A 19803-nucleotide genomic window follows, 5' to 3' on the forward strand; every position below is an offset into this window, starting at 1 on the left:
GTGCGAATGGAGTCAAGGAGCAGAAGGCAGGTCTCTGACAAGATGAGCTCTGAGGAAGATTGAAGATAGGAGTGAAACTGGAGAAAGATGCAGATTTAGGGCTCAGACTTTGAGGAAATTTAGAAATGGTTTGGTCTGGTGGGTTAGTGGGAGGGAGGGAAGTAGCAGAGGCAGCTGATCGGATTTACTCAATCTCAGTAACAAAGAAGCTCCACAAGCTCCTCACACTTGTTGGAGGTGAGGAAGGAAGAGACTGGGGAACCTTTCAAAGGGAATTAATCTGTTAGAGATACTTAAAAAATTACCACACTGTTTAACATAAAGCTGGTTTATTTGACTTTTATGTGAAATGTTAACCACCAGAACTGGAGTTTATTAACACCAGCAGAAACAGACCCAATGAATATGGTTCACCCCCGGATACAATTAACAGAACAATTCAATCACAGTTACTTGTGAACTTGCTGGTGTAGCAGCAGGTTGGCTGACTGCGTGAATCCCTTCCCACACTCTGGGCAAGTGAATGGTCTTTCCCCAGTGTGAATGCGCCGATGTGTCACCAGATGGGATGATTGACTGAATCCTTTCTCACACTCGGAGCAGGTGAATGGCCTCTCCCCAGTGTGAACTCGCTGGTGTGTCAGTAGGTGGGATGACCGAGTGAATCCCTTCCCACACTGGGAGCAGGTGAACGGCCTCTCTCCATTGTGGATGCGCTGATGTTCCAGCAGGGTGGATAACCGAGTAAATCCCTTCCCACACTCAGAGCAGTTGTAGGGTCTCTCCCCAGTATGAACTCGCTGATGTACTATCAGATCAGATGATCGCCTGAACCCAGTCCCACAGTGAGAACATCTGAACGGCCTCTCCCCAGTGTGAACACGTTGATGAAACATCAGTTCCCAGGAACTTGTATAGCCCTTCTCACAGTCCTGACATTTAAAAGGTCTCTCCCCGGTGTGAATTCGCTGGTGTGTCCGCAGGTGGGATGAGTGAGCAAATCCTTTGCCACACGTGGAACAGATGAACGGCCTCTCCCCAGTGTGAATTCGCTGGTGGACAGTGAGGACAGATAATGTCTTGAACCCAGTCCTGCAGTGAGAGCACTTGAAAGGTCTCTCATCACTGTGAACACGTCGATGACCAGTCAGTTCCCGGGAACTTTTATAGCACTTCCCACAGTCTGGACATTTAAAAGGTCTCTCGTCTGTGTGAACTTGTCGGTGTTGCAGCAAGGAGGATGAACAAGTGAATCCCTTCCCACACTCTGAGCAGGTGAACGGTCTCTCCCCACTGTGACTACGCTGATGGTTCCCCAGCTCAGATGGGTAATTAAAGCCCTTCCCACAGTCTCCACATTTCCACGGCTTCTCTCTGTGGTGACTGCAGTTATGGTTTGTCAGACCAGATGACGGACTAAAGTCTTGTCCATACACAGAACATGTGTCCGGTTTCTTTTCACTGTGAACGGTGCTTTTTCCTTCCATGTTTCAAATATGGTGGTATACAGGTTACAATAAACTGATTGAAGTTTTCCGACTGCAAATCCTCCCCTTCTAATACCCTGTGAAATTGATTTAAAACAGAAAAGATTGAGTGAGAGAGACCCAACAAAAACACAATGGTAGGTTGTGAAATTGAGCTGAATGAATCTCGACATTTGTGGGACTGGCACTTGGAAAACGTGACCATGAATGAACTGGTTCATATGCCTTTCAAGGAAGGGAACCTGCCACTTGGTCTGGACCTATACAATTCTCTGGTCTCGCTGGGAGGAGCAGGAAAGGAGAGGCAAGGAATGAAGTAGAGATATTTTATATATCTACAACTCAACAAGACATTTGATGGAACTTCCAAAAACTCCTATCTTCCTGCACCTAGAAGGACCAGGGTAGCAGGTGGTTATGAACACCATCACCACCAAGTTCTCCTCCAATTTACACACCATTCTGACTTTTTCAACATCCAATACTGGAAGAACAGAAATTTCCTCCATTTTCATATTATCTACAGTTCCCGCCAGCCACTATCTTCACCCCTTCTCCTCGGAACTGCCAGAGACAGAACCAGACTAAATATTTCACCTTAAACTTGAGCTTTCAACCAGATATCAAAATCATCACCATTATTGACTATTTCCACCTCAATAACATCACCCAATGAAGGATGGCAGATTTACACAGTGAATGTCAATGACCTGGAACTCAATCATTATGCTAAAAGGGCGATTAAATTCAGGTGCTGATTAATCAAATAATGTGGCCAGATTTTGAGGTGAAACTTGGTTCAAGTTTCCTGTCTGCAAATCCTCTTCTAATACCCTCTAATGGAGGTTTACAAAAACCATCACTGTCAGTCCAGAAATTAAATTCAAAAGAGACAAACGTTTCTCTTGGTTTGAGTTTGCTGTATCTAAATCCTCCCCTTCCAACCCCCAGTAAAGGAGTTTCCAAAATCTATCACGGCAGTCCAGGAGAGAAATTCACAACACCCCCTCCTCCGGCGTCCTGAACAAAGATGATATGGAGCTGCCGGTGTTGGACTGGGGTGAGTTCAGTAAGAAGTCTGACACCAGGTTAAGGTCCAACAGATTTGTTTCGAATCACTAGATTTCGGAGCATTGCTCCTTCCTCAGGTGAATGAAGAGGTGTATATATATATATGTTCCTGGAACCTACCTCTCCATTCACCTGAGGAAGGAGCAGTGCTCCGAAATCTAGTGATTCGAATCAAACCTGTTGGACTTTAACCTGGTGTCAGACTTCTGACTGAGCTCACCCCAGTCCAACACCGGCATCTCCACATCATCAGCAGCCAGTAAGGATGTGGAGGGAGCCAGACAGTCGGCGGGTAGGATTTATAAATATCTGGAAAGGCTTCAAACCTCGAATACGAACCTGCAGATCCCATGTTTGCTGCTCCCAGTCTTTCTCCCGGGACAAGACTCTGGTTAACGGCCGCCATCTTGCTTCAGCGTGGAGCACAGCGCATGCGCTGGCGTCTTGGTGATGCAACAGAGTGGGCGGAACATCAAGATTTCTGTTCCCAGCCGGGTCCTAGCGCCAGGTGGCGACATTGAAGGACAACTATTTTTTAAACCTCCCACTCCCAGGCTGCGCTGATGTTTGCAGCCTGGAGGACTCTGAGTCATTAATATATTCAGTGTGAGAGGCTGCAGCCCTGCCTCGCTACCTGAAAGGGTTATACAACTTTTGGTTACACTTCAGCCGCAGGCTCCTCAGGACTGGGTGGAGACGTTGAATGAGTCAGGAGATTTACTCATTGTAACCCACAGGATTTGTGTGGTCCTTTCCAGTCCATTGTCAGCATACTTGTGTGATATTTTCTTACCGTTAGGGTGGTTTGTCTTAATTTAAGATACATTTCAGCAGCAGGCTTTCTGGCGATTTTTATAAGGAAAGAAGGTTATTTACTATCACAGTTTCCCCGGATGTTTGAACATCTCAGTCCCTCATCTCTTTCACACTCACTGACTCATACACAGAAATTAGATACAGATCGAGTTGAGGCTGGAATTGTGAATATGGAATGTGTACTGCAATCTGTATATCGCTGCAGGTGTTGTCGAGCTGTTCCTTTAGTTGGAGTGAAGCGTTCTCAGAAACAAATCATTTCTGGGTGGCACGGTAACACAGTGGTTAATACTGTTGCTTCACAGCAGCAGGTCCCAGGTTTGATTACCGCTTGGGTCACTGTAAATGTGGAATCTGCATGTCCTCCCTGTGTGTGCGTGGGTTTCCTCAGGGTGCTTCGGTTCCCTCCCATGTCCAAAGATGTGCAGGTTAGGTGGATTGGCTATGCTAAATTGTCCTTAGTGTCCAAAATGGTTAGGTACGGTTACCGGGTTACAGGGATGGGGTGGGGGGAAAAATTAAATGAAAATCGCTTTTTGCACCTTCATCAGTGAAGGCAAGTTTATCTTGATTCAGGATCTGTGCTGGAGACATGTCCTCGGCAGAGATAACAGGCCGTCACTGTCCTGTGTTTGTCAAGTCAGGAATCTTTCTTCACAATATATTTCTTAAGATTTTATAACACTATTGGACAATGATGGCTTACCTGGAGAAGGGAATATCCTTATTGACTGCTCACAACTGATTTCTGACTAACCCAGTTATTTCTAAGCTGTGACCTTGTTTTCCTAATTTCGTGATTATTAACTGTAGATAACAAAGAAAAGCCACCAGAATGATCACAATCAGCAGCACAAACCCTTGAGCCATCATCACGAATACAAGTCAAACATTTCCAGTAAAATGTGACAACCATCGACTCAGATTCATCCGCCCCACCTGCAGATCATCCCTCACAATTCTAAATTATTGACATGCTGTAAATAGAACATAAAATATGCTGTAAATATCGATTGAACAAAAGTTCATGCACGGACTTGAATGATTCTCCAGCTCTCTGCTCACCTATATCCACCTTGTCAATATTTTTCAAACTAATTAGCGGGGTTCCAGTGACTCTTCATCCACATTTGATTAAAGAATGTTCCGCTCTTTTGAACCAGGGTTCCATTCTGGCATCTTCCCATCCAGTTATAAGAGCAATGGAGTTTTTAACAGTTTTATTGATGGTGTCAGTTAAAACATGAATGTTGGTCCCACTGGACCAGGAGCTTTCCCCTGTGGACTGTGGGGAGCTGCTGAGCTCTCCTGAGCTGAGAGTGGAGCTGATTGAGCTGTCGGGCCTGCAGTGATGTGGAGATGCCGGCGTTGGACTGGGGTGAGCACAGTAAGAAGTTTTACAACACCAGGTTAAAGTCCAACAGGTTTGTTTCCAACACGAGCTTTCAGAGCGCAGCTCCTCCCTCAGCCTGCAGTGAACCTGGGAGACCCGCTGTCAGGGATCTTTCCTCTTCATTCAGACTCCCAGCTGAAGCTGTTTCTGCAGTAAAATAGTTTAATTTGAATATCAATCCCAATTTAATCTTTGGAGCAAAATCTACAACTTTAAATCAGCTGTAAAAGAGAGAGATCTGACAGGGACTGTTATTGACCCCAAGGCACAGTCAATGGTAGATTTTGGAAGGAAGACTGAGGTGAGGCTGTATATAAATGGTGCAATTTTAAACAGAGTGTAGCATCAACAATACTAGGGGGTAAATGTACAAAATTGATTTATGATGACAAGGGGAGTTGATGAAGCTGTTTAATAGGGTCCTTGGTTAATTAATGTAGACATGGTGTACAAATGAAAGGAAGTAATCGTGAATCTTAGTAAATTACTGATTATCCAGCAGTGTGGAAAATTATCCCTGTATGTCTTGTACACAAAGAGCAGGACAAATCAAACCCAGCCCATTACTGCCTCATCCGTCTTCTCTCAATCATCAGTAAAGTGATGGAGGGATCATCAACAGTGCTATCAAGTGGCACATGCTCAGCAATAACCTGCTCACTGATGCCAGGTTGCATTCTGGCAGGGTCACTCAGCTCCTGACATCATTATGTCCTTGGTTCAAACATAGACAAAAGAGCTGAACTCCTCGGGGTCCTGTCCAAGGTCTAACCATCTTCAGCTGCTTCATCAATGACCTCCTTCCATCATAAGGTCAGAAGTGGGGATGTTACGGCACCACTCACGACTCCTCAGACACTGAAGCAGTTCATGTCCAAATGCAAAAACCTGGGCAATATCTGGGCTTGGGCTGACAAGTGGCAAGTAACATTCATGCCACACAACTGCCAGGCAATGACTATCTCCAACAAGAGAGGAACTTATGATCACTGCTAAACATTTAAAGGCATTACCATCATTGAGTCCCATACTATCAACATCCTGGGGGTTACCATTGAACAGAAACTAAACTGGACTAGAGGTTGAAGAAGGCAACTCACCACCATCTTCTGAAGGGCAACTCGGGATGGGCAATAAATGCTGGCCCAACTAGCGACATCCATATCCTGTAAATGAATAAAACAATACAAATATATAAATACTGTGGCTACCAGAGCAGCTCAGAGGGGAGGAAACCTGCAGCGGGTAATTCACCACCTGGCTCCGCAAGGCCAGACCACCATCGAAAAGCCACAAGTCGGGAGTGTGATGGAATACTCTCCTCTTGACTGGGTGAGTGTAGCTCCACCAATATTAAAGGAGCTCACACCATCCAGTACAAACAAGCCCATTTGATTGGCACCCCATCCACAAATATTCAATCCCTCTACCATTGACGAACAGTGACAGCCATATGTACTGTCTACAAGTTGCACTATAGTAATTCACCAAGGCTCCTTAGCACCTTCCAAACCCATGACCTCCACCATCAAGAGAGACAATAGCAGCAGGTACCTGATAAAAGGTATGGATAAATTAGACATGGAGCGGATGCTTCCTCTTGTGGGGCATTGTAGAATGAGAGGTCATTGTCTCAAGATAGGGACAGCAAATTTCAAATAGAGATGAGGAGAAACTACTTCTCAAAGGGTCATAAATCTGTGGACTTCGCTACTGAAGAGTGTGGTGGGTGCTGGGACAGTCAATAAATTTAAGGAGGAGGTGGACAGATTTTTTTTTAAATTCCCAATTAAGGGGCAATTTACCATGACCAGTCCACCTACCCTGCACAGTTTTGGGTTGTGAGGGTGAGACCCACACAGACATGGGGAGAATGTGCAAACTCCACATGGACAGTGACCCTAGGCTGGGACTAAACCCAGGTCCTCGGCGCAGTGAAGCAGCAGTGCTAATTACTGCGCCACCTAGTCGCCCTCCAGATTTTTAATCAGTAATGGATTGACCGGTTATGGTGAAAGGGCAGGACAGTGGAGATGGATTGACGGGTTATGGTGAAAGGGCAGGACAGTGGAGATGGATTGACGGGTTATGGTGAAAGGGCAGGACAGTGGAGATGGATTGACGGGTTATGGTGAAAGGGAGGACAGTGGAGATGGATTGACGGGTTATGGTGAAAGGGCAGGACATGTGGAGATGGATTGACGGGTTATGGTGAAAGGGAGGACAGTGGAGATGGATTGACGGGTTATGGTGAAAGGGCAGGACAGTGGAGATGGATTGACAGGTTATGGTGAAAGGGAGGACAGTGGAGATGGATTGACGGGTTATGGTGAAAGGGGAGGACAGTGGAGATGGATTGATGGGTTATGGTGAAAGGGAGGACAGTGGAGATGGATTGACGGGTTATGGTGAAAGGGCAGGACAATGGAGATGGATTGACGGGTTATGGTGAAAGGGAGGACAGTGGAGATGGTTTGACGGGTTATGGTGAAAGGGCAGGACAGCGGAGATGGATTGACGGGTTATGGTGAAAGGGAGGACAGTGGAGATGAGGCCATGATAAGATCAGCCATGATCGTATTGAATGGTGGAGCCGGCGCGAGAGGCTAAATTGCCTACTCCTGGTTCTCATGTTCTAGGAAAGAACTGTAGCCCTGTAGGTAACAGCACCTCAAGCACAAAACTGGTGTTCTTGATTAATAAGAGGATATATCTTTTTCCTAATGTTCTCCAATTAAGGGGAAATTTAGTATGACCAATCCACCACCCCTGCACAAAGATGGGTTGTGGGGCTGAAACCCGCGCAGACACGGGGAGAATGTGCAAACTCCACATGGACAGTGACCTGGGGCTGGGATCAAATCTGAGTCCTTGGCACCGTGAAGCCACTGCGCCACCATGTCACCCGAAAAGTGGATTTCTTGATTAATAAGGGTTCAGGGATAATGGGGAGAAGACAGGACACTAAGGGGCAATTTAGCACAGCCAATCCACCGAACCTGCATTGGTGGGAGAAAACCGGAGCACCCAGAGGAAACCCATGCAAACACAGAGAGGAAGTGCGATCTCCACAGTCACCTATGGCCAGAATTGAACTGGAGTCTCTGTCGCAGTGAGGCAACAGTGCTAAGCACTGTGCCACCCAACATCTGTGGATATTAAGGGGCAATTTAGCATTGTCAATCCACCTAAGCGGCACAGTTTTGGACTCTGGGAGCAAACCAGAGCACCCAGAGGAAAAACACACAGACATGGGGAGAAAGTGCGATCTCCACACCATCAACCAAGGCCGGAATTGAATTTGAGTCTCTGGCACTGTGAGGCAACAGTGCTAATCACTGTGAGACAACAGTGCTAAACACTGTGAGGCAAGAATGCCAACCACTGTGAGGCAACTTTGCTAACCACTATGAGACAACAGTGCTAAACACTGTGAGGCAACAATGCCAACCAGTGTGAAACAACAATGCTAACCACTCTGAGGCAACAATGCTAACCGCTGTGAGACAACATTGCTAACCACTGTGAGGCAACAATGCTAACCACTGTGAAGCAACAATGCCAACCAGTGTGAAACAACAATGCTAACCACTGAGACAACAATGCTAACCACTGTGAGGCAACAATGCTAACCGCTGTGAGACAACATTGCTAACCACTGTGAGGCAACAATGCCAACCACTGTGAGGCAACAATGCTAACCACTATGAGACAACAGTGCTAAACACTGTAAGGCAACAATGCCAACCACTGTGAAACAACAATGCTAACCACTGAGACAACAATGCTAACCACTGAGACAACAATGCTAACCACTGTGAGGCAACAATGCTAACCGCTGAGAGACAACATTACTAACCACTGAGGCAACAATGCTAACCACTGTGAGGCAACAATGCTAACCACTGTGAGGCAACAATGCTAATCACTGTGAGGCAACAATGCCAACCAGTGTGAGGCAACAATGCTAACCACTGTGGCACCAAAATGCTTCACTGAAATATTTAACTCAAATACTTAACTCAGTCACCCCACCCTCTGAGTTTACATTTGACTGGAGCTGCTGTCTTGGAAAACGTTTGGGAATTTGAAATTCTCCACCAATTCCTACTCCATCTTTCTGATGGATAACCATAGGAGCCCATTCGGCCCATTGAGTCTGCACTGACCCACTTTAGCCCTCATTCCCCCAATATCCACGTCGCAGGACAAAGATCATGAGTCTCTCATTAGGGTATTCGATGTCGGTGTATTTACCCAGCATTCCCCCCAGTAGTGAATGTCCCCTATTGACACCAGAGGACAACAAGCGCAGGTGCAGTCGTGCCCAGTATGGGAGCATGCGCACTGTGAGTAATGGTGATGGGGAGTGGTGTTATTTCGGCGTCTCTGCATCAGGGAAGGATTCGGAAACTCTGACGGAGCCGGATCTCGATAGGGAGGGTTTCTAAACACCTGGTGAGGGCCTCAAACCCAGAATGAGACTCTGCAGGTCCCGCGTTTCCAGCTTCGCGTCTTTTTTCCCCAGAACCAGGTTCCGGCTAAAGGTCATCATTTTGGGTCAGCGTAGAGCGCATGCGCCCCATGACGTGATACAGAGCTTTCCGATAGAGCCGACTTCCACATTGATGGAGGAGGTGCTGACAACAGGGGAACTAGAGCAGGGAGTAGTGTCTGCAGTTTACGTGGCTATTTTGGAAGAGGAGAAGGCACCGCTGGATGGGATCAAGGCAAAGTGGGATGAAGAGTTGGGAGAGGGTATGGAGGAGGGGTTCTGGTGTGAGGTGCTCCGGAGGGTGAACGGCTCCACCTCGTGCGCGAGGTTGGGGCTGATGCAGCTGAAGGTGGAGCACACCTCACATGGGCGAGGATGAGCCGGCTTTTTGAGGGGGTAGAAGATGGGTGTGAACGTTGCGGGGGGGGGGGGGGGGGGGGTGGAATCACGTTCATATGTTTGGTCCTGTCCAAAGCTGGAGGTTTTTAGGGTAATCTCTAAAGTGGTGCATGTGAAACTGGACCCGGGCCCTCAGGAGGCCATACCCGGGGTATCGGACCAGCTGGCATTGGAAACGGGTGCGGAGGCAGATGTTGTAGCCTTCGCCTCGTTGAGAGCCCGAAGGCAGATACTGTTAGGGTGGAGACCAACCTCCCCACCCTGTGCCCTGGCGTGACGGGGGGGGACCTGCTGGAATTGTTAACTCTTGAGAAGGTCAAATTTGAACTGAGGGGAAGGATGGAGGGGTTCTACAATTCATGGGCGTTATTCATATTTTTCATTATGCACTTTAGAGAATTGGATTACTTCGAACATTGGCGGGGGGGGGGGGGGGCTGCTGGGAGGGTTGGGGGAGGGGCCTTTATGTTATAATGGTGACTTTCGGTGATTCCTGATTCCTTTTTGTCATTTGTTTATGTTAACATGCAGGCTAATGTTTGGGGGCTTATTGGGAGGATGGGATTGTTGTTATTGATATGGGGATTGACATTGCATCCATTACTGATTGTTGTTTATTGTTGGTGAGTATAAATTTGGGAGAAAATGTGAAAAAAGGAGAATAAAAATATTTCTAAAAAAACACCCCAGCCATTGATAATTAACCGTTATACTTCGGTTTGAGGCCCTTTTGTGTGAAGAAAACTGAAGTTTCAAACCTTCAACATTGTGTCTGAAATTAGTGTAACCTTTAACTTGTAGTTTCTGGAAAGAAGCAGTCACTTTCTGTCACACTATATAACCACCTTTGGTTGGTGAACTTAAAGAATTCCCTCCAGTTAGTTTTCATAGTTCGTTAGTTATTTCAACTCCTATTACTTACCAACATGTATTCATTGAATAGATCGTGCTGTATTTTGCTCTCCGAACATTTACACCCTGATCACCTTTAAGCATTGATTTTACACACACTTGGTATAAATTTTATATCTGAAATGACTTTGTAATTTCTGTATTAGTTTAAGGCTGTGTCACTTTGTGTCCTTTTCAATAACTGAGTTCCAAGCTTTTGCAGCCACTATGAAAACATAAACCAGCAATTTTTTTTCAAAACATGTTGAGAGGTGCCTGTCCCAGTGAGAACTCTACAGGATTTCTATACGTCAACTAGACATTTGGGACAATGAGCCCTGTGATGAGTGTATTTCAGATAGATTGTATTATAGGTATTTGGTGCAGTAAGGGTTAAAGGCCTGGGTTAGTGTGTGTGTGACTGCTGCAGTCACGGTGCAGTAAGGGTTAAAGGTCTGGGTTAGTGTGTGTATGACTGCTGCAGTCATGGCACAGTAAGGGTTAAAGGCCTGGGTTAGTGTGTGTGTGACTGCTGCAGTCATGGTGCAGTAAGGGTTAAAGGCCTGGGTTAGTGTGTGTGTGACTGCTGCAGTCACGGTGCAGTAAGGGTTAAAGGCCTGGGTTAGTGTGTGTATGACTGCTGCAGTCATGGTGTATTAACGGTTAAAGGCCTGGGTTAGTGTGTGTGTGACTGCTGCAGTCATGGTGCAGTAAGGGTTAAAGGCCTGGGTTAGCGTGTGTGTGACTACTGCAGTAGTATTTTTAAGGTTTGAAAGATTTTGGGAGGCAGAGGTGTAATTAAGGCATTGTAAAAAACTTGCGGCCAGTGGAGTTTTGTTTGGATTAAGGAGGTTCCCTGTGGAGTAAATTAGATTTCATCTTGGTAAGGTGATGTAATTAATGGAAGGAGCTAAGGTAGCAGGCATTTTGCAGAAAAGCAGTTAGTTGAATTTTAGTTTTTTGAATAATCTTTATTGTCACAAGTACGCTTACATTAACACTGCAATTAAGTTACTGTGAAGATCCCCAAGTTGCCACATTCCGGCGCCTGTTCAGGTAGGCAGAGGGAGATTTCAGAATGTTCAATTCACCTAACAGCATGTCTTTCGGGACTTGTGGGAGGAAACCGGAGTGCCCGGAGGAAACCTATGCAGACACAGGGAGAACGTGCAGACTCCACACAGACAGTGACCCAAGCGGGAATCTAACCTGGGATCCTGGAGCTGGGAAGCAACAGTGCTAACCACTCTGCTTGGAAGGTAAGCTGAACCAAACTGAGAAGTAGCTTCTGAAGAAATACAGCCAGAGATTCTGCGTGGGTCTCATTGTCAGTGAAAGACAATCTGATGTTGGGAGTTAGATTCTCTGGTGTCTGAAACCACAAGATTTAATGTTTAGAGTCAAGAAGATGAACAAGGTAAGAGATCAGGGCCCAAAACTCCAGCTGGATATTCACAGGAGAAAGTCTATCATCAAACACCGAGTGGACAGAACAGAGAAAGATCCCAACTGTAAGAAACCCAGAAATTATTTATAAATATCTTTCAAATATTGACAAATTCTAACTGTCAGTTTCCACGACATTTGAAGTAAATGGAAGGTGAAAGAATGGTTATTCTGGACCTATAATAAACACTAATTAGATCACAGCTATTGAGTATGAGAGATAATTAAAGGTTCCATATGAAACTTGATTTTATTACCTTACATTGGTAGATTCATACATTTTAAATCTTCACTATTTACAGACTGGAAGCTTAAAGCTACCGTTTCACGTTCAGTCAGGAACAGATCCCAGTTTTACACCAATCTCTGATTTGACAGCACATTTCCAGCATTCACCATTGTTCTTCCTGACTCTGAACAGTTGTAAAGGAGCTTCTGTTCAGTGTCTAGGAGCTCTGAACATTTCTTACACCCTTCAGGATTAACCCATACGGGGACTTTGCTGACAGTGAAGAGAGATGAGAAAGACCCAAGTGTGATTTGTCCCTCTCAGTGTGACCCTGAAGGACTGTGTCCAGGCTGAAGTTCCGTGTGATCCTTCCCCAGATTGTCCTTTCTGAGCTCCAGACAGGTGAAGTTAACCACTCAGGTGGGAAAGACAAAATACACAACGGGTTTAAACAAAGTTGATTTATTTGAGATTAATCCAGAATATTAAACTCCAGTCCAGTTACTGGAATTATTAACATGAGCAGAAACAAACTCCAACTGTCAGAATGAACGTGATTCAGTCCTGGATGTGATTAACAGCAGAATCCAACCCTTGTAATCACCATGAATTCACTGGTGTCTCAGTAGGTGAAATGACCAAGTGAATCTCTTGCCACACACAGAGCGTGTGAACAGCCTCTTACTCGTGTGAATGTGTTTGTCTGTCAGCAGATCCAATTGATTTTAAATCTCTGCTCACACTCGGAACTTTGAAAAGTGTGGACAAGTGGATGTGTGATGACTGAGTGAATCTCTTCCCACACATGGAACAGATGCACAGCCTCTGCCCAGTGTGAGTGTGCTGGCAGACACTGAGCCCACATGATCACCTGAATCAGTCCCACTGTGAGAGATTCTGAACAGTTTCTTGTCAGTGTATTTTATACTTTCCACAATCCAGACATTTAGAATAGCTTCCGACAGTATGAACCCGCTGGTGTGTTAACAGGTCGAATGACTCAGTGAATCCCTCCCCACACATGGAGCAGGTGAATGACCTCTCCCCGGTGTGAACTCACATTCAACCTGTTAACACACCAGTGAGTTCACACCGGGGAGGTGTCATTCACCTGCTCCATGTGTGGGGAGGGATTCACTGATACATTCAACCTGTTAACACACCAGTATCAGTGAATCCCTCCCCACACATGGAGCAGGTGAATGACCTCTCCCCGGTGTGAACTCACTGGTGTTGCTGCAGGATGGACAATCGGCTGAACCTCTTCCTGCACTGAGAGCAGATGAATGGAGTGTAACCGGAGTGACTGCACTGGTGCCCCATCAGTGAATGTGGGTTTTACAGCTCCTGTCACAGCCTCAGCATTTAAACCCTCTCTCTGCAGTATGAACTCACTGGTGTGTGTGTGGGGGCTGGATGGAGGAGTTGGACATGGAGAGATATTTGTCCGGGTGGATTGGTGGAAGTGAGGAAACTAGCAGAGGCAGCAGATTGGATTGTCTCGCACTTACTGGAGGCGAGGATGGAGGAGACAGGGAAGAGGGAGAAAACATCAAAAGGAGCTAACTTGTCTTCCAGATATTAAAAAGATTCAACACAATGCGTGTGAAATAGAAAGTTGACTTATTTCACTTTTATCCACAATATTAATCACTATAACTGTGCTGGGGTTTATTAACAACAGCAGAGACAGACCCCAATGAACATGGTTCAGTCCTGGATGTGATTAACAGCAAAGTTCAATCACTGTCGTTACGCGTGAAGTCGCTGGTGTCTCAGCAGGGCAGATGAGTGAGTGAATCTCTTCTCACACACAAAGCAGGTGAATGGCCGCTCCCCCGTGTGAACTCGTTGGTGTGTCCGCAGATTGGATAATGTAGTGACTCTCTTCCCACACTTGGAGCAGGTGAATGGGTCCGACGCAGTGTGAGTGCGCTGGTGTATCAGCAGGGCGGATGACTGAATGAATCCCTTCCCACACAGGGAGCAGGTGAATGGTTTCTCCCCAGTGTGAGTGCGCTGGTGTACCAGCTGGTTAGATAAGGTAGTGAATCCTTTCCCACACAGGGAGCAGGTGAATGGTTTCTCCCCAGTGTGAACTCTCTGGTGTATAACCAGGTGGGATGACCGAGGGAATCCCTTCCCACACTCGGAGCAGGTGAATGGTCTCTCCCCAGTGTGGGCGCGCTGATGTACAGTGAGTTGCGAGGACCATCGGAACCCAGTCCCACAGTGAGAGCACCTGTACGGTGTCTTGTCAGTGTGAACACGTCGATGTCGCATCAGTTCCCAGGAACTTTTGAAGCACTTCTCACAGTCTGAGCATTTAAAAGGTCTCTCCCCAGTGTGAGCATGTTGGTGTACGGTAAGTTGAGATGACCATTTGAACCCAGTTGCACAGTGAGAGAACCTAAACGGTCTCTCGTCAGTGTGAACACGTTGGTGGGACATCAGCTCGCTGGAACCTTTAAAGCACTTCCTGCATTCTCGACACTTGAAAGGTTTCTCTGCAGTGTGAATCTGCTGGTGTTTTACCAGGCTCTTTGACTTCAAGAATCCCTTCCCACACACTGTGCAAGTGAACGGCCTCTCTCCAGTGTGACTGCGTTGATGGGTTTCCAACTCAGACGGGTATCTGAATCCCTTCCCACATTCCCCACATTTCCACGGTTTCTGCCTGGTCTGACTGCATTTATGTTTTGACAGTCCAGATGATCGACTGAATCCTCGCCCACACACACAGCACGTGTACGGTTTCTCCCCACTGCGAACGATGCTTTTTCCTTCCATGTTCAAAATTCGATGATATAAAGTCACAAATTGGGTGACTGTCGGATCCTGATGCGATGTTCGATTCGAGTTTCCCAACAAATCCCCTTCTCACATCCTATGACATTGATTGAAAATAGGGAGTGAGAGAGAACCCACAAAAACACAAAGGCAGGTTGTGAAATTGAGCTGAATGAACCTGGTCATTTGTGGGGCCGACACTGGGAAAAAGTGACCATGAAAACGGCTGGATTGTCACAAAAACCCAGCTGGATCACTGATGTCCTTCAGGGAAGAGAACCTCCCACCCAGTGTGGATCTACACAAGACTCTGTCCTTTATGTCTTCAACTCAAACAGAACTTAGAATCTCCAAACTCTGAAGCTCTCCCACCACCAAGAAAGAGCTGAGAGCTCAGCCATTTCAGACTCAGCCTCATTGCTGTTGGTGCTTCCACATGGAGGCCAGGCTGGGTAAGGATGGCAGATTTCCTTCAAGGACATTTACCAGATGGGTTTTTACAACAATCAACAATAGTTTCACGGTCGTCATTTTAAACTTTTTAAATTCCATATTTTTACTCAATTCAAATTCCACCATCTGCCTGGTGGGATTCAAACCCATTTCTCCAGAGCATTACCCTGGGTCTCTGGATTACAAGTGCAGTGACAATACCACTACGCCAATGTGTGCCCCTTTGTGATGTACGTTAACACCATCGCCTACAAGTTCCCATCAAAATCACACAGCACCCTGACCAGTCTGACATCCAGTACAAGAGGAACGGGAATTTCCTCCATTTAAATACTGGGAAAATGAAGTCATTGTCTTCAGTCCCCACTCCAAACTCCACTCCCTGAACACCAACTCCAACCCTCTCCCTGGCAACTGAGTGAGATTGACACAAACTCTTCACACCTTCAGAATAATATTTCACCCCAAGGTGAGTGTACAAGCACATATCCCCATCATCCCCAAGACCACTATTTCCACATCAGGAACTTCACCCAACTGCACCCTAATCCCAGTTCATCTATTGCTGAAACTCCCATCCATTCCTGTTACCTCTATTATCCTACACACTCCGGGCCAGCCTCCCAGATTCATTCTCCCTGTAGTGCTGGGGGTCACACAAAACTCTGCTGCATGTGTGCTTCCTCACACCAAATCCTGTTCACCCATCACCCCTATGCTCACTGACTGACCGCTGTAATCTCCTCCAGCCTCACAACCCTCTGGGATATCTGCACTTCCTCAAATTCCTGAACATTCTGATTTTAACTGTGCCTCCATTTGTGGCTGCACCTTCATTTTCCCCAAGGCCATAAATTGTGGAATTTCCTTCCTAACTCTTTCCGCCTCAATCTAACTTTCCTCCTTTAGGATATTCCTTCAAACTTACCTCTTTGATCCATCTTTTGGCCATCAGCCCTAATATCTACTTACGTGGCTCGTGTCAATGTTGTTTGATAACATTTCTGTGAAATATTGAGGAATGTTTTATTACCGTAAAGGCTCAATATAAATAGATTAGCGCATAATGATTTGGGCATATATCACCGCTGTTCCTTCATCATCACTGGGTGAATAACCTGTAACTCCTTATCTAACAGCATTGTGGGAGCACCTTCACCACACAGACTGCAGCGGTTCAAGAAGGTCAAACGTTATAATCTCACCAACTGGGGTTTGGCAATATTTGCAGTTGGTCTTGTTAGTGACACCATTGAGGAGTCACCCGGGGAGTGGGGGTGATGTCACTGTGCAATTGTGGGTGTGTGATGACATCACAGACAGGAAGACAGATCATCTGGGTCGGTGCAAACCAGTGATCACCACACAGTCTGGAGGATGTGACGGTCCTTGAGACAGTGCAAAGGAGATTTACCAGAATGTTTCCAGGGATGAGGGATTATAGTTGCAATGTTAGGTTGGTGGTTGGATTTGGATTTTGTTTATTGTCACATGTACCGAGGTACAGTGAAAAGTATTTTCCTGTGAGCAGCTCAACAGATCATTAAGTCCATGAAAATAAAACAAATACATAATAGGGCAACACAAGGTACACAATGTAACTACATAAACACCGGCATCGGGTGAAGCGTACGGGGTTGTTGGGTTAATCAAGTCAGTCCATAAGAGGGTTGTTCTCCTTGGAGCAAATGGCAGAGGGGAGATTTGATAGAGGTGTACCAGTTTCTGATAGGTTTGGATAGTTTATGATATGGTTGGACAAGGCAGATAGAGAAACATCCCCATTATCCGATCATATAATGATTTCAGGACAGATTTACAATTTGGGGGCAAGACGTAAGGGTGGTGGTGAGGATGTGATGAATAAATTTCACCCAATGAGTGGTAATGACCTGGAACTTAATACTAAAATTCAGAAGTCAATAGTATCCAGATCTTGATGAATCCATCCCAGTCATCCAGGAGAAATATTCACAACATTCTCTCCTCCTGCTGACAAGACAAGGAGCACCGCGCATGCGCCCTGCTGCTCCTTTAAGATGGCGGCCGTTCGCCCGGGCCTGGCCCCGGCCTGAAATACAGCGGCTCGGGGAAGCGTGCCGCAGGGTTGAGAGTTTCTTATTCGCGGTTTGAGGCCTTCACTGAGTGTTTATCAAGTCTCTCCGCCCACCCACAGCGCCCATTGCTCTCTCGGGCCCACCCACAGCGCCCATTGCTCTCTCGGGCACACAGTTACCTTACCCGCTGCAGAGACCAGCAACAAGATTCTTCTCTTTGCTGTCACTCCCACTGCGCATGTCCCTTACACTGGGCAGTTCCGCGCCTGCGCAATGGTCTCTTTTCGTATCCGTGACAGTCTCTGTCGCGAGGCATCCTGGGTAGAATACCCGCCATTGAAGATAATGGCTGAGAGATTTCTTTGTTGTTGTTCGATGTCGACTGGGACTGAAGGACCATAGGGAAACGCAAAAGCACGACCCAATCGCTAAGTCCAGAGAAGGGAAATTGGAGTTGGTCTGAAATTTTGAGGTACAGTAGAAATAAATAGACAAAACCATCCCTCTAGGCACAAATGGATAATAATAATCTTTATTATTGTCACAAGTAGGCTTAGATTAACACTGCAGTGAAGTTACTGTGAAAATTCCCGGGGCCTGTTCGGGTACACTGAAGTAGAATTCAGAATGTCCAAATTACCTAACACCATGGGGCCTCACGGTAGCATGGTGGTTAGCATCAATGCTTCACAGCTCCAGGGTCCCAGGTTCGATTCCCGGCTGGGTCACTGTCTGTGCGGAGTCTGCACGTCCTCCCCGTGTGTGCGTGGGTTTCCTCCGGGTGCTCCGGTTTCCTCCCACAGTCCAAAGATGTGCGGGTTAGGTGGATTGGCCATGCTAAATTGCCCGTAGTGTAAGGTTAATGGGGGGATTGTTGGGTTACGGGTATGCGGGTTACGTGGGTTTAAGTGGGGTGATCATGGCTCGGCACAACATTGAGGGCCGAAGGGCCTGTTCTGTGCTGTACTGTTCTATGTTCTATGTTCTATGTCTTTTGGGACTTGTAGGAGGAAACCCACAGAGAGAACGTGCAGACTCCGCCAGACAGTGACCCAAGTGGGAATCAAACCTGGAACCCTGGCACTGTTAAGCAACGGTGCTAACCACTATGCTACCGTGCTTCCAGTGGTATCTCAGCAGGTTAAATCAACAAGTGAATCTCTTCCCAACACAGAGGACATTTAAACAGCCTCTCTCCAGTAAGAATGTGCTGATCATGCATGAAACCTTTGAATCTTTAAGCTCGGGCATGTTCCGTTGGAATGTCCTGGCTCACTTAAAGTACTTGAATGGTCTCTCTCGAGTGTGACTGTGCTATCTGTCAGTAAATGGTATGACCGAGAACACCTCTTCCCACATTCAGCTGCTCAATGGTCAATCTGCAGTGTCATGACACCCTGGGCCAGTGCGTGGTCAATTCCAGCCCCACTTGACATGGAGTCACAACACATTGAAATTAACTTTTATCTTAAAATACCCCAGGTCTTCAGATGGCCAATAACTACAGTCACCTGGCCTTGTAAATTTAAACACTCTTAATAACTCCATGTTGTATTTGTGCATTCTCCCCGTGTCTGTGTAGGCTTCACCCACACAACCCAAAGATGGGCAGGTTAGGTGTATTGGCTATGCTAAATTGCCCCTTAATTGGAAAAAATAATTGGGTGCTCTAAATTTATTTTTAGAAAAAAAAATCTACTATCTAATATCTAACTCTCAACCACCTCCCCTTAACTCACCCCACCCTCTATATATTAGTAGAGAAATTATGTTGGGGAAATTGATGGGATTAAAGGCAGATAAATCCCCAGGGCCTGATCATCTGCATCCCAAAGTACTTAAAGAAGTAGCTCTGGAAATAGTGGATGCATTGGTGGTCATCTTCCAGGATTCGAGAGACTCTGGGAACAATTCCTGCAGATTGGAGGGTGACTTATGTAACTCCACTATTTAAAAAAGGTAGACAGGAAACAAAGAGCAGGAATTAATTGGGCTTTTTCAAATTGGCAGGTAGTGACTAGGTACCACAGGGATCAGTGCGAGGACCCCAGATATTCACAAGATATATTCATGATTTTTCTTTTTAAATTTAAAGTACCCAATTTTTTTTTCCCAATTAAGGGGCAATTTAGTGTGGCCAATTCACCTACCCTGCACATCTTTGGGGTATGGGGGTGAGACCCATGCAGCGAAGGTTTACCAGTCTGATTCCTGGGATGGTGGAACTGACGTAAAAGAGATCGAATCAGTTAGGTTTGTATTCGCTGGAGTTCAGA

At 46.2% G+C, this 19803-nt stretch overlaps 1 protein-coding gene across 5 annotated transcripts; it reads right to left on the reverse strand.

The window, feature by feature from the left end:
* Positions 1 to 312: 312 nt before the first annotated feature.
* On the reverse strand, positions 313 to 16392 carry LOC119960906 (zinc finger protein 239-like). 5 transcript variants are annotated; one of them, XM_038788485.1, is made up of 3 exons: positions 14149 to 16392; positions 1174 to 1374; positions 313 to 1092 (listed from the first exon to the last, which is right to left on the reverse strand). In XM_038788485.1, exons 1-3 carry the CDS (start codon positions 15015 to 15017, stop codon positions 450 to 452), a joined length of 1713 nt encoding a protein of 570 aa, XP_038644413.1. In that variant the 5' UTR covers positions 15018 to 16392; the 3' UTR covers positions 313 to 449. The 5 variants fall into 5 exon arrangements, with proteins under 5 accessions (XP_038644413.1, XP_038644410.1, XP_038644412.1 ...); XM_038788482.1 differs by lacking the exon at positions 14149 to 16392 and adding exons at positions 4440 to 4914; positions 5868 to 6202 and having other exon boundaries at positions 313 to 1564; XM_038788484.1 differs by lacking the exon at positions 14149 to 16392 and adding an exon at positions 5868 to 5901 and having other exon boundaries at positions 313 to 1564.
* Positions 16393 to 19803: the final 3411 nt, after the last annotated feature.

Source organism: Scyliorhinus canicula, unplaced genomic scaffold, assembly GCF_902713615.1.
Source record: "Scyliorhinus canicula unplaced genomic scaffold, sScyCan1.1, whole genome shotgun sequence".
In the NCBI taxonomy this organism is placed as follows: Eukaryota; Metazoa; Chordata; class Chondrichthyes; order Carcharhiniformes; family Scyliorhinidae; genus Scyliorhinus; species Scyliorhinus canicula.

Excerpts from the sequence above, each read along its gene's own strand:
- LOC119960906 (XM_038788485.1), bottom strand. The coding sequence starts at position 15,017 with ATGGAAGGAAAAAGCATCGTTCGCAGTGGGGAGAAACCGTACACGTGC. Across the intron at positions 1,375-14,148 it reads CACCAGCGCACTCACACTGC|AGAGAAGCCGTGGAAATGTG; the intron begins GTCGGACCCATT and ends CAGTCACCACAG. Across the intron at positions 1,093-1,173 it reads AAATGTCCAGACTGTGGGAA|GACTGGGTTCAAGACATTAT; the intron begins GTGCTATAAAAG and ends CTCTCACTGCAG.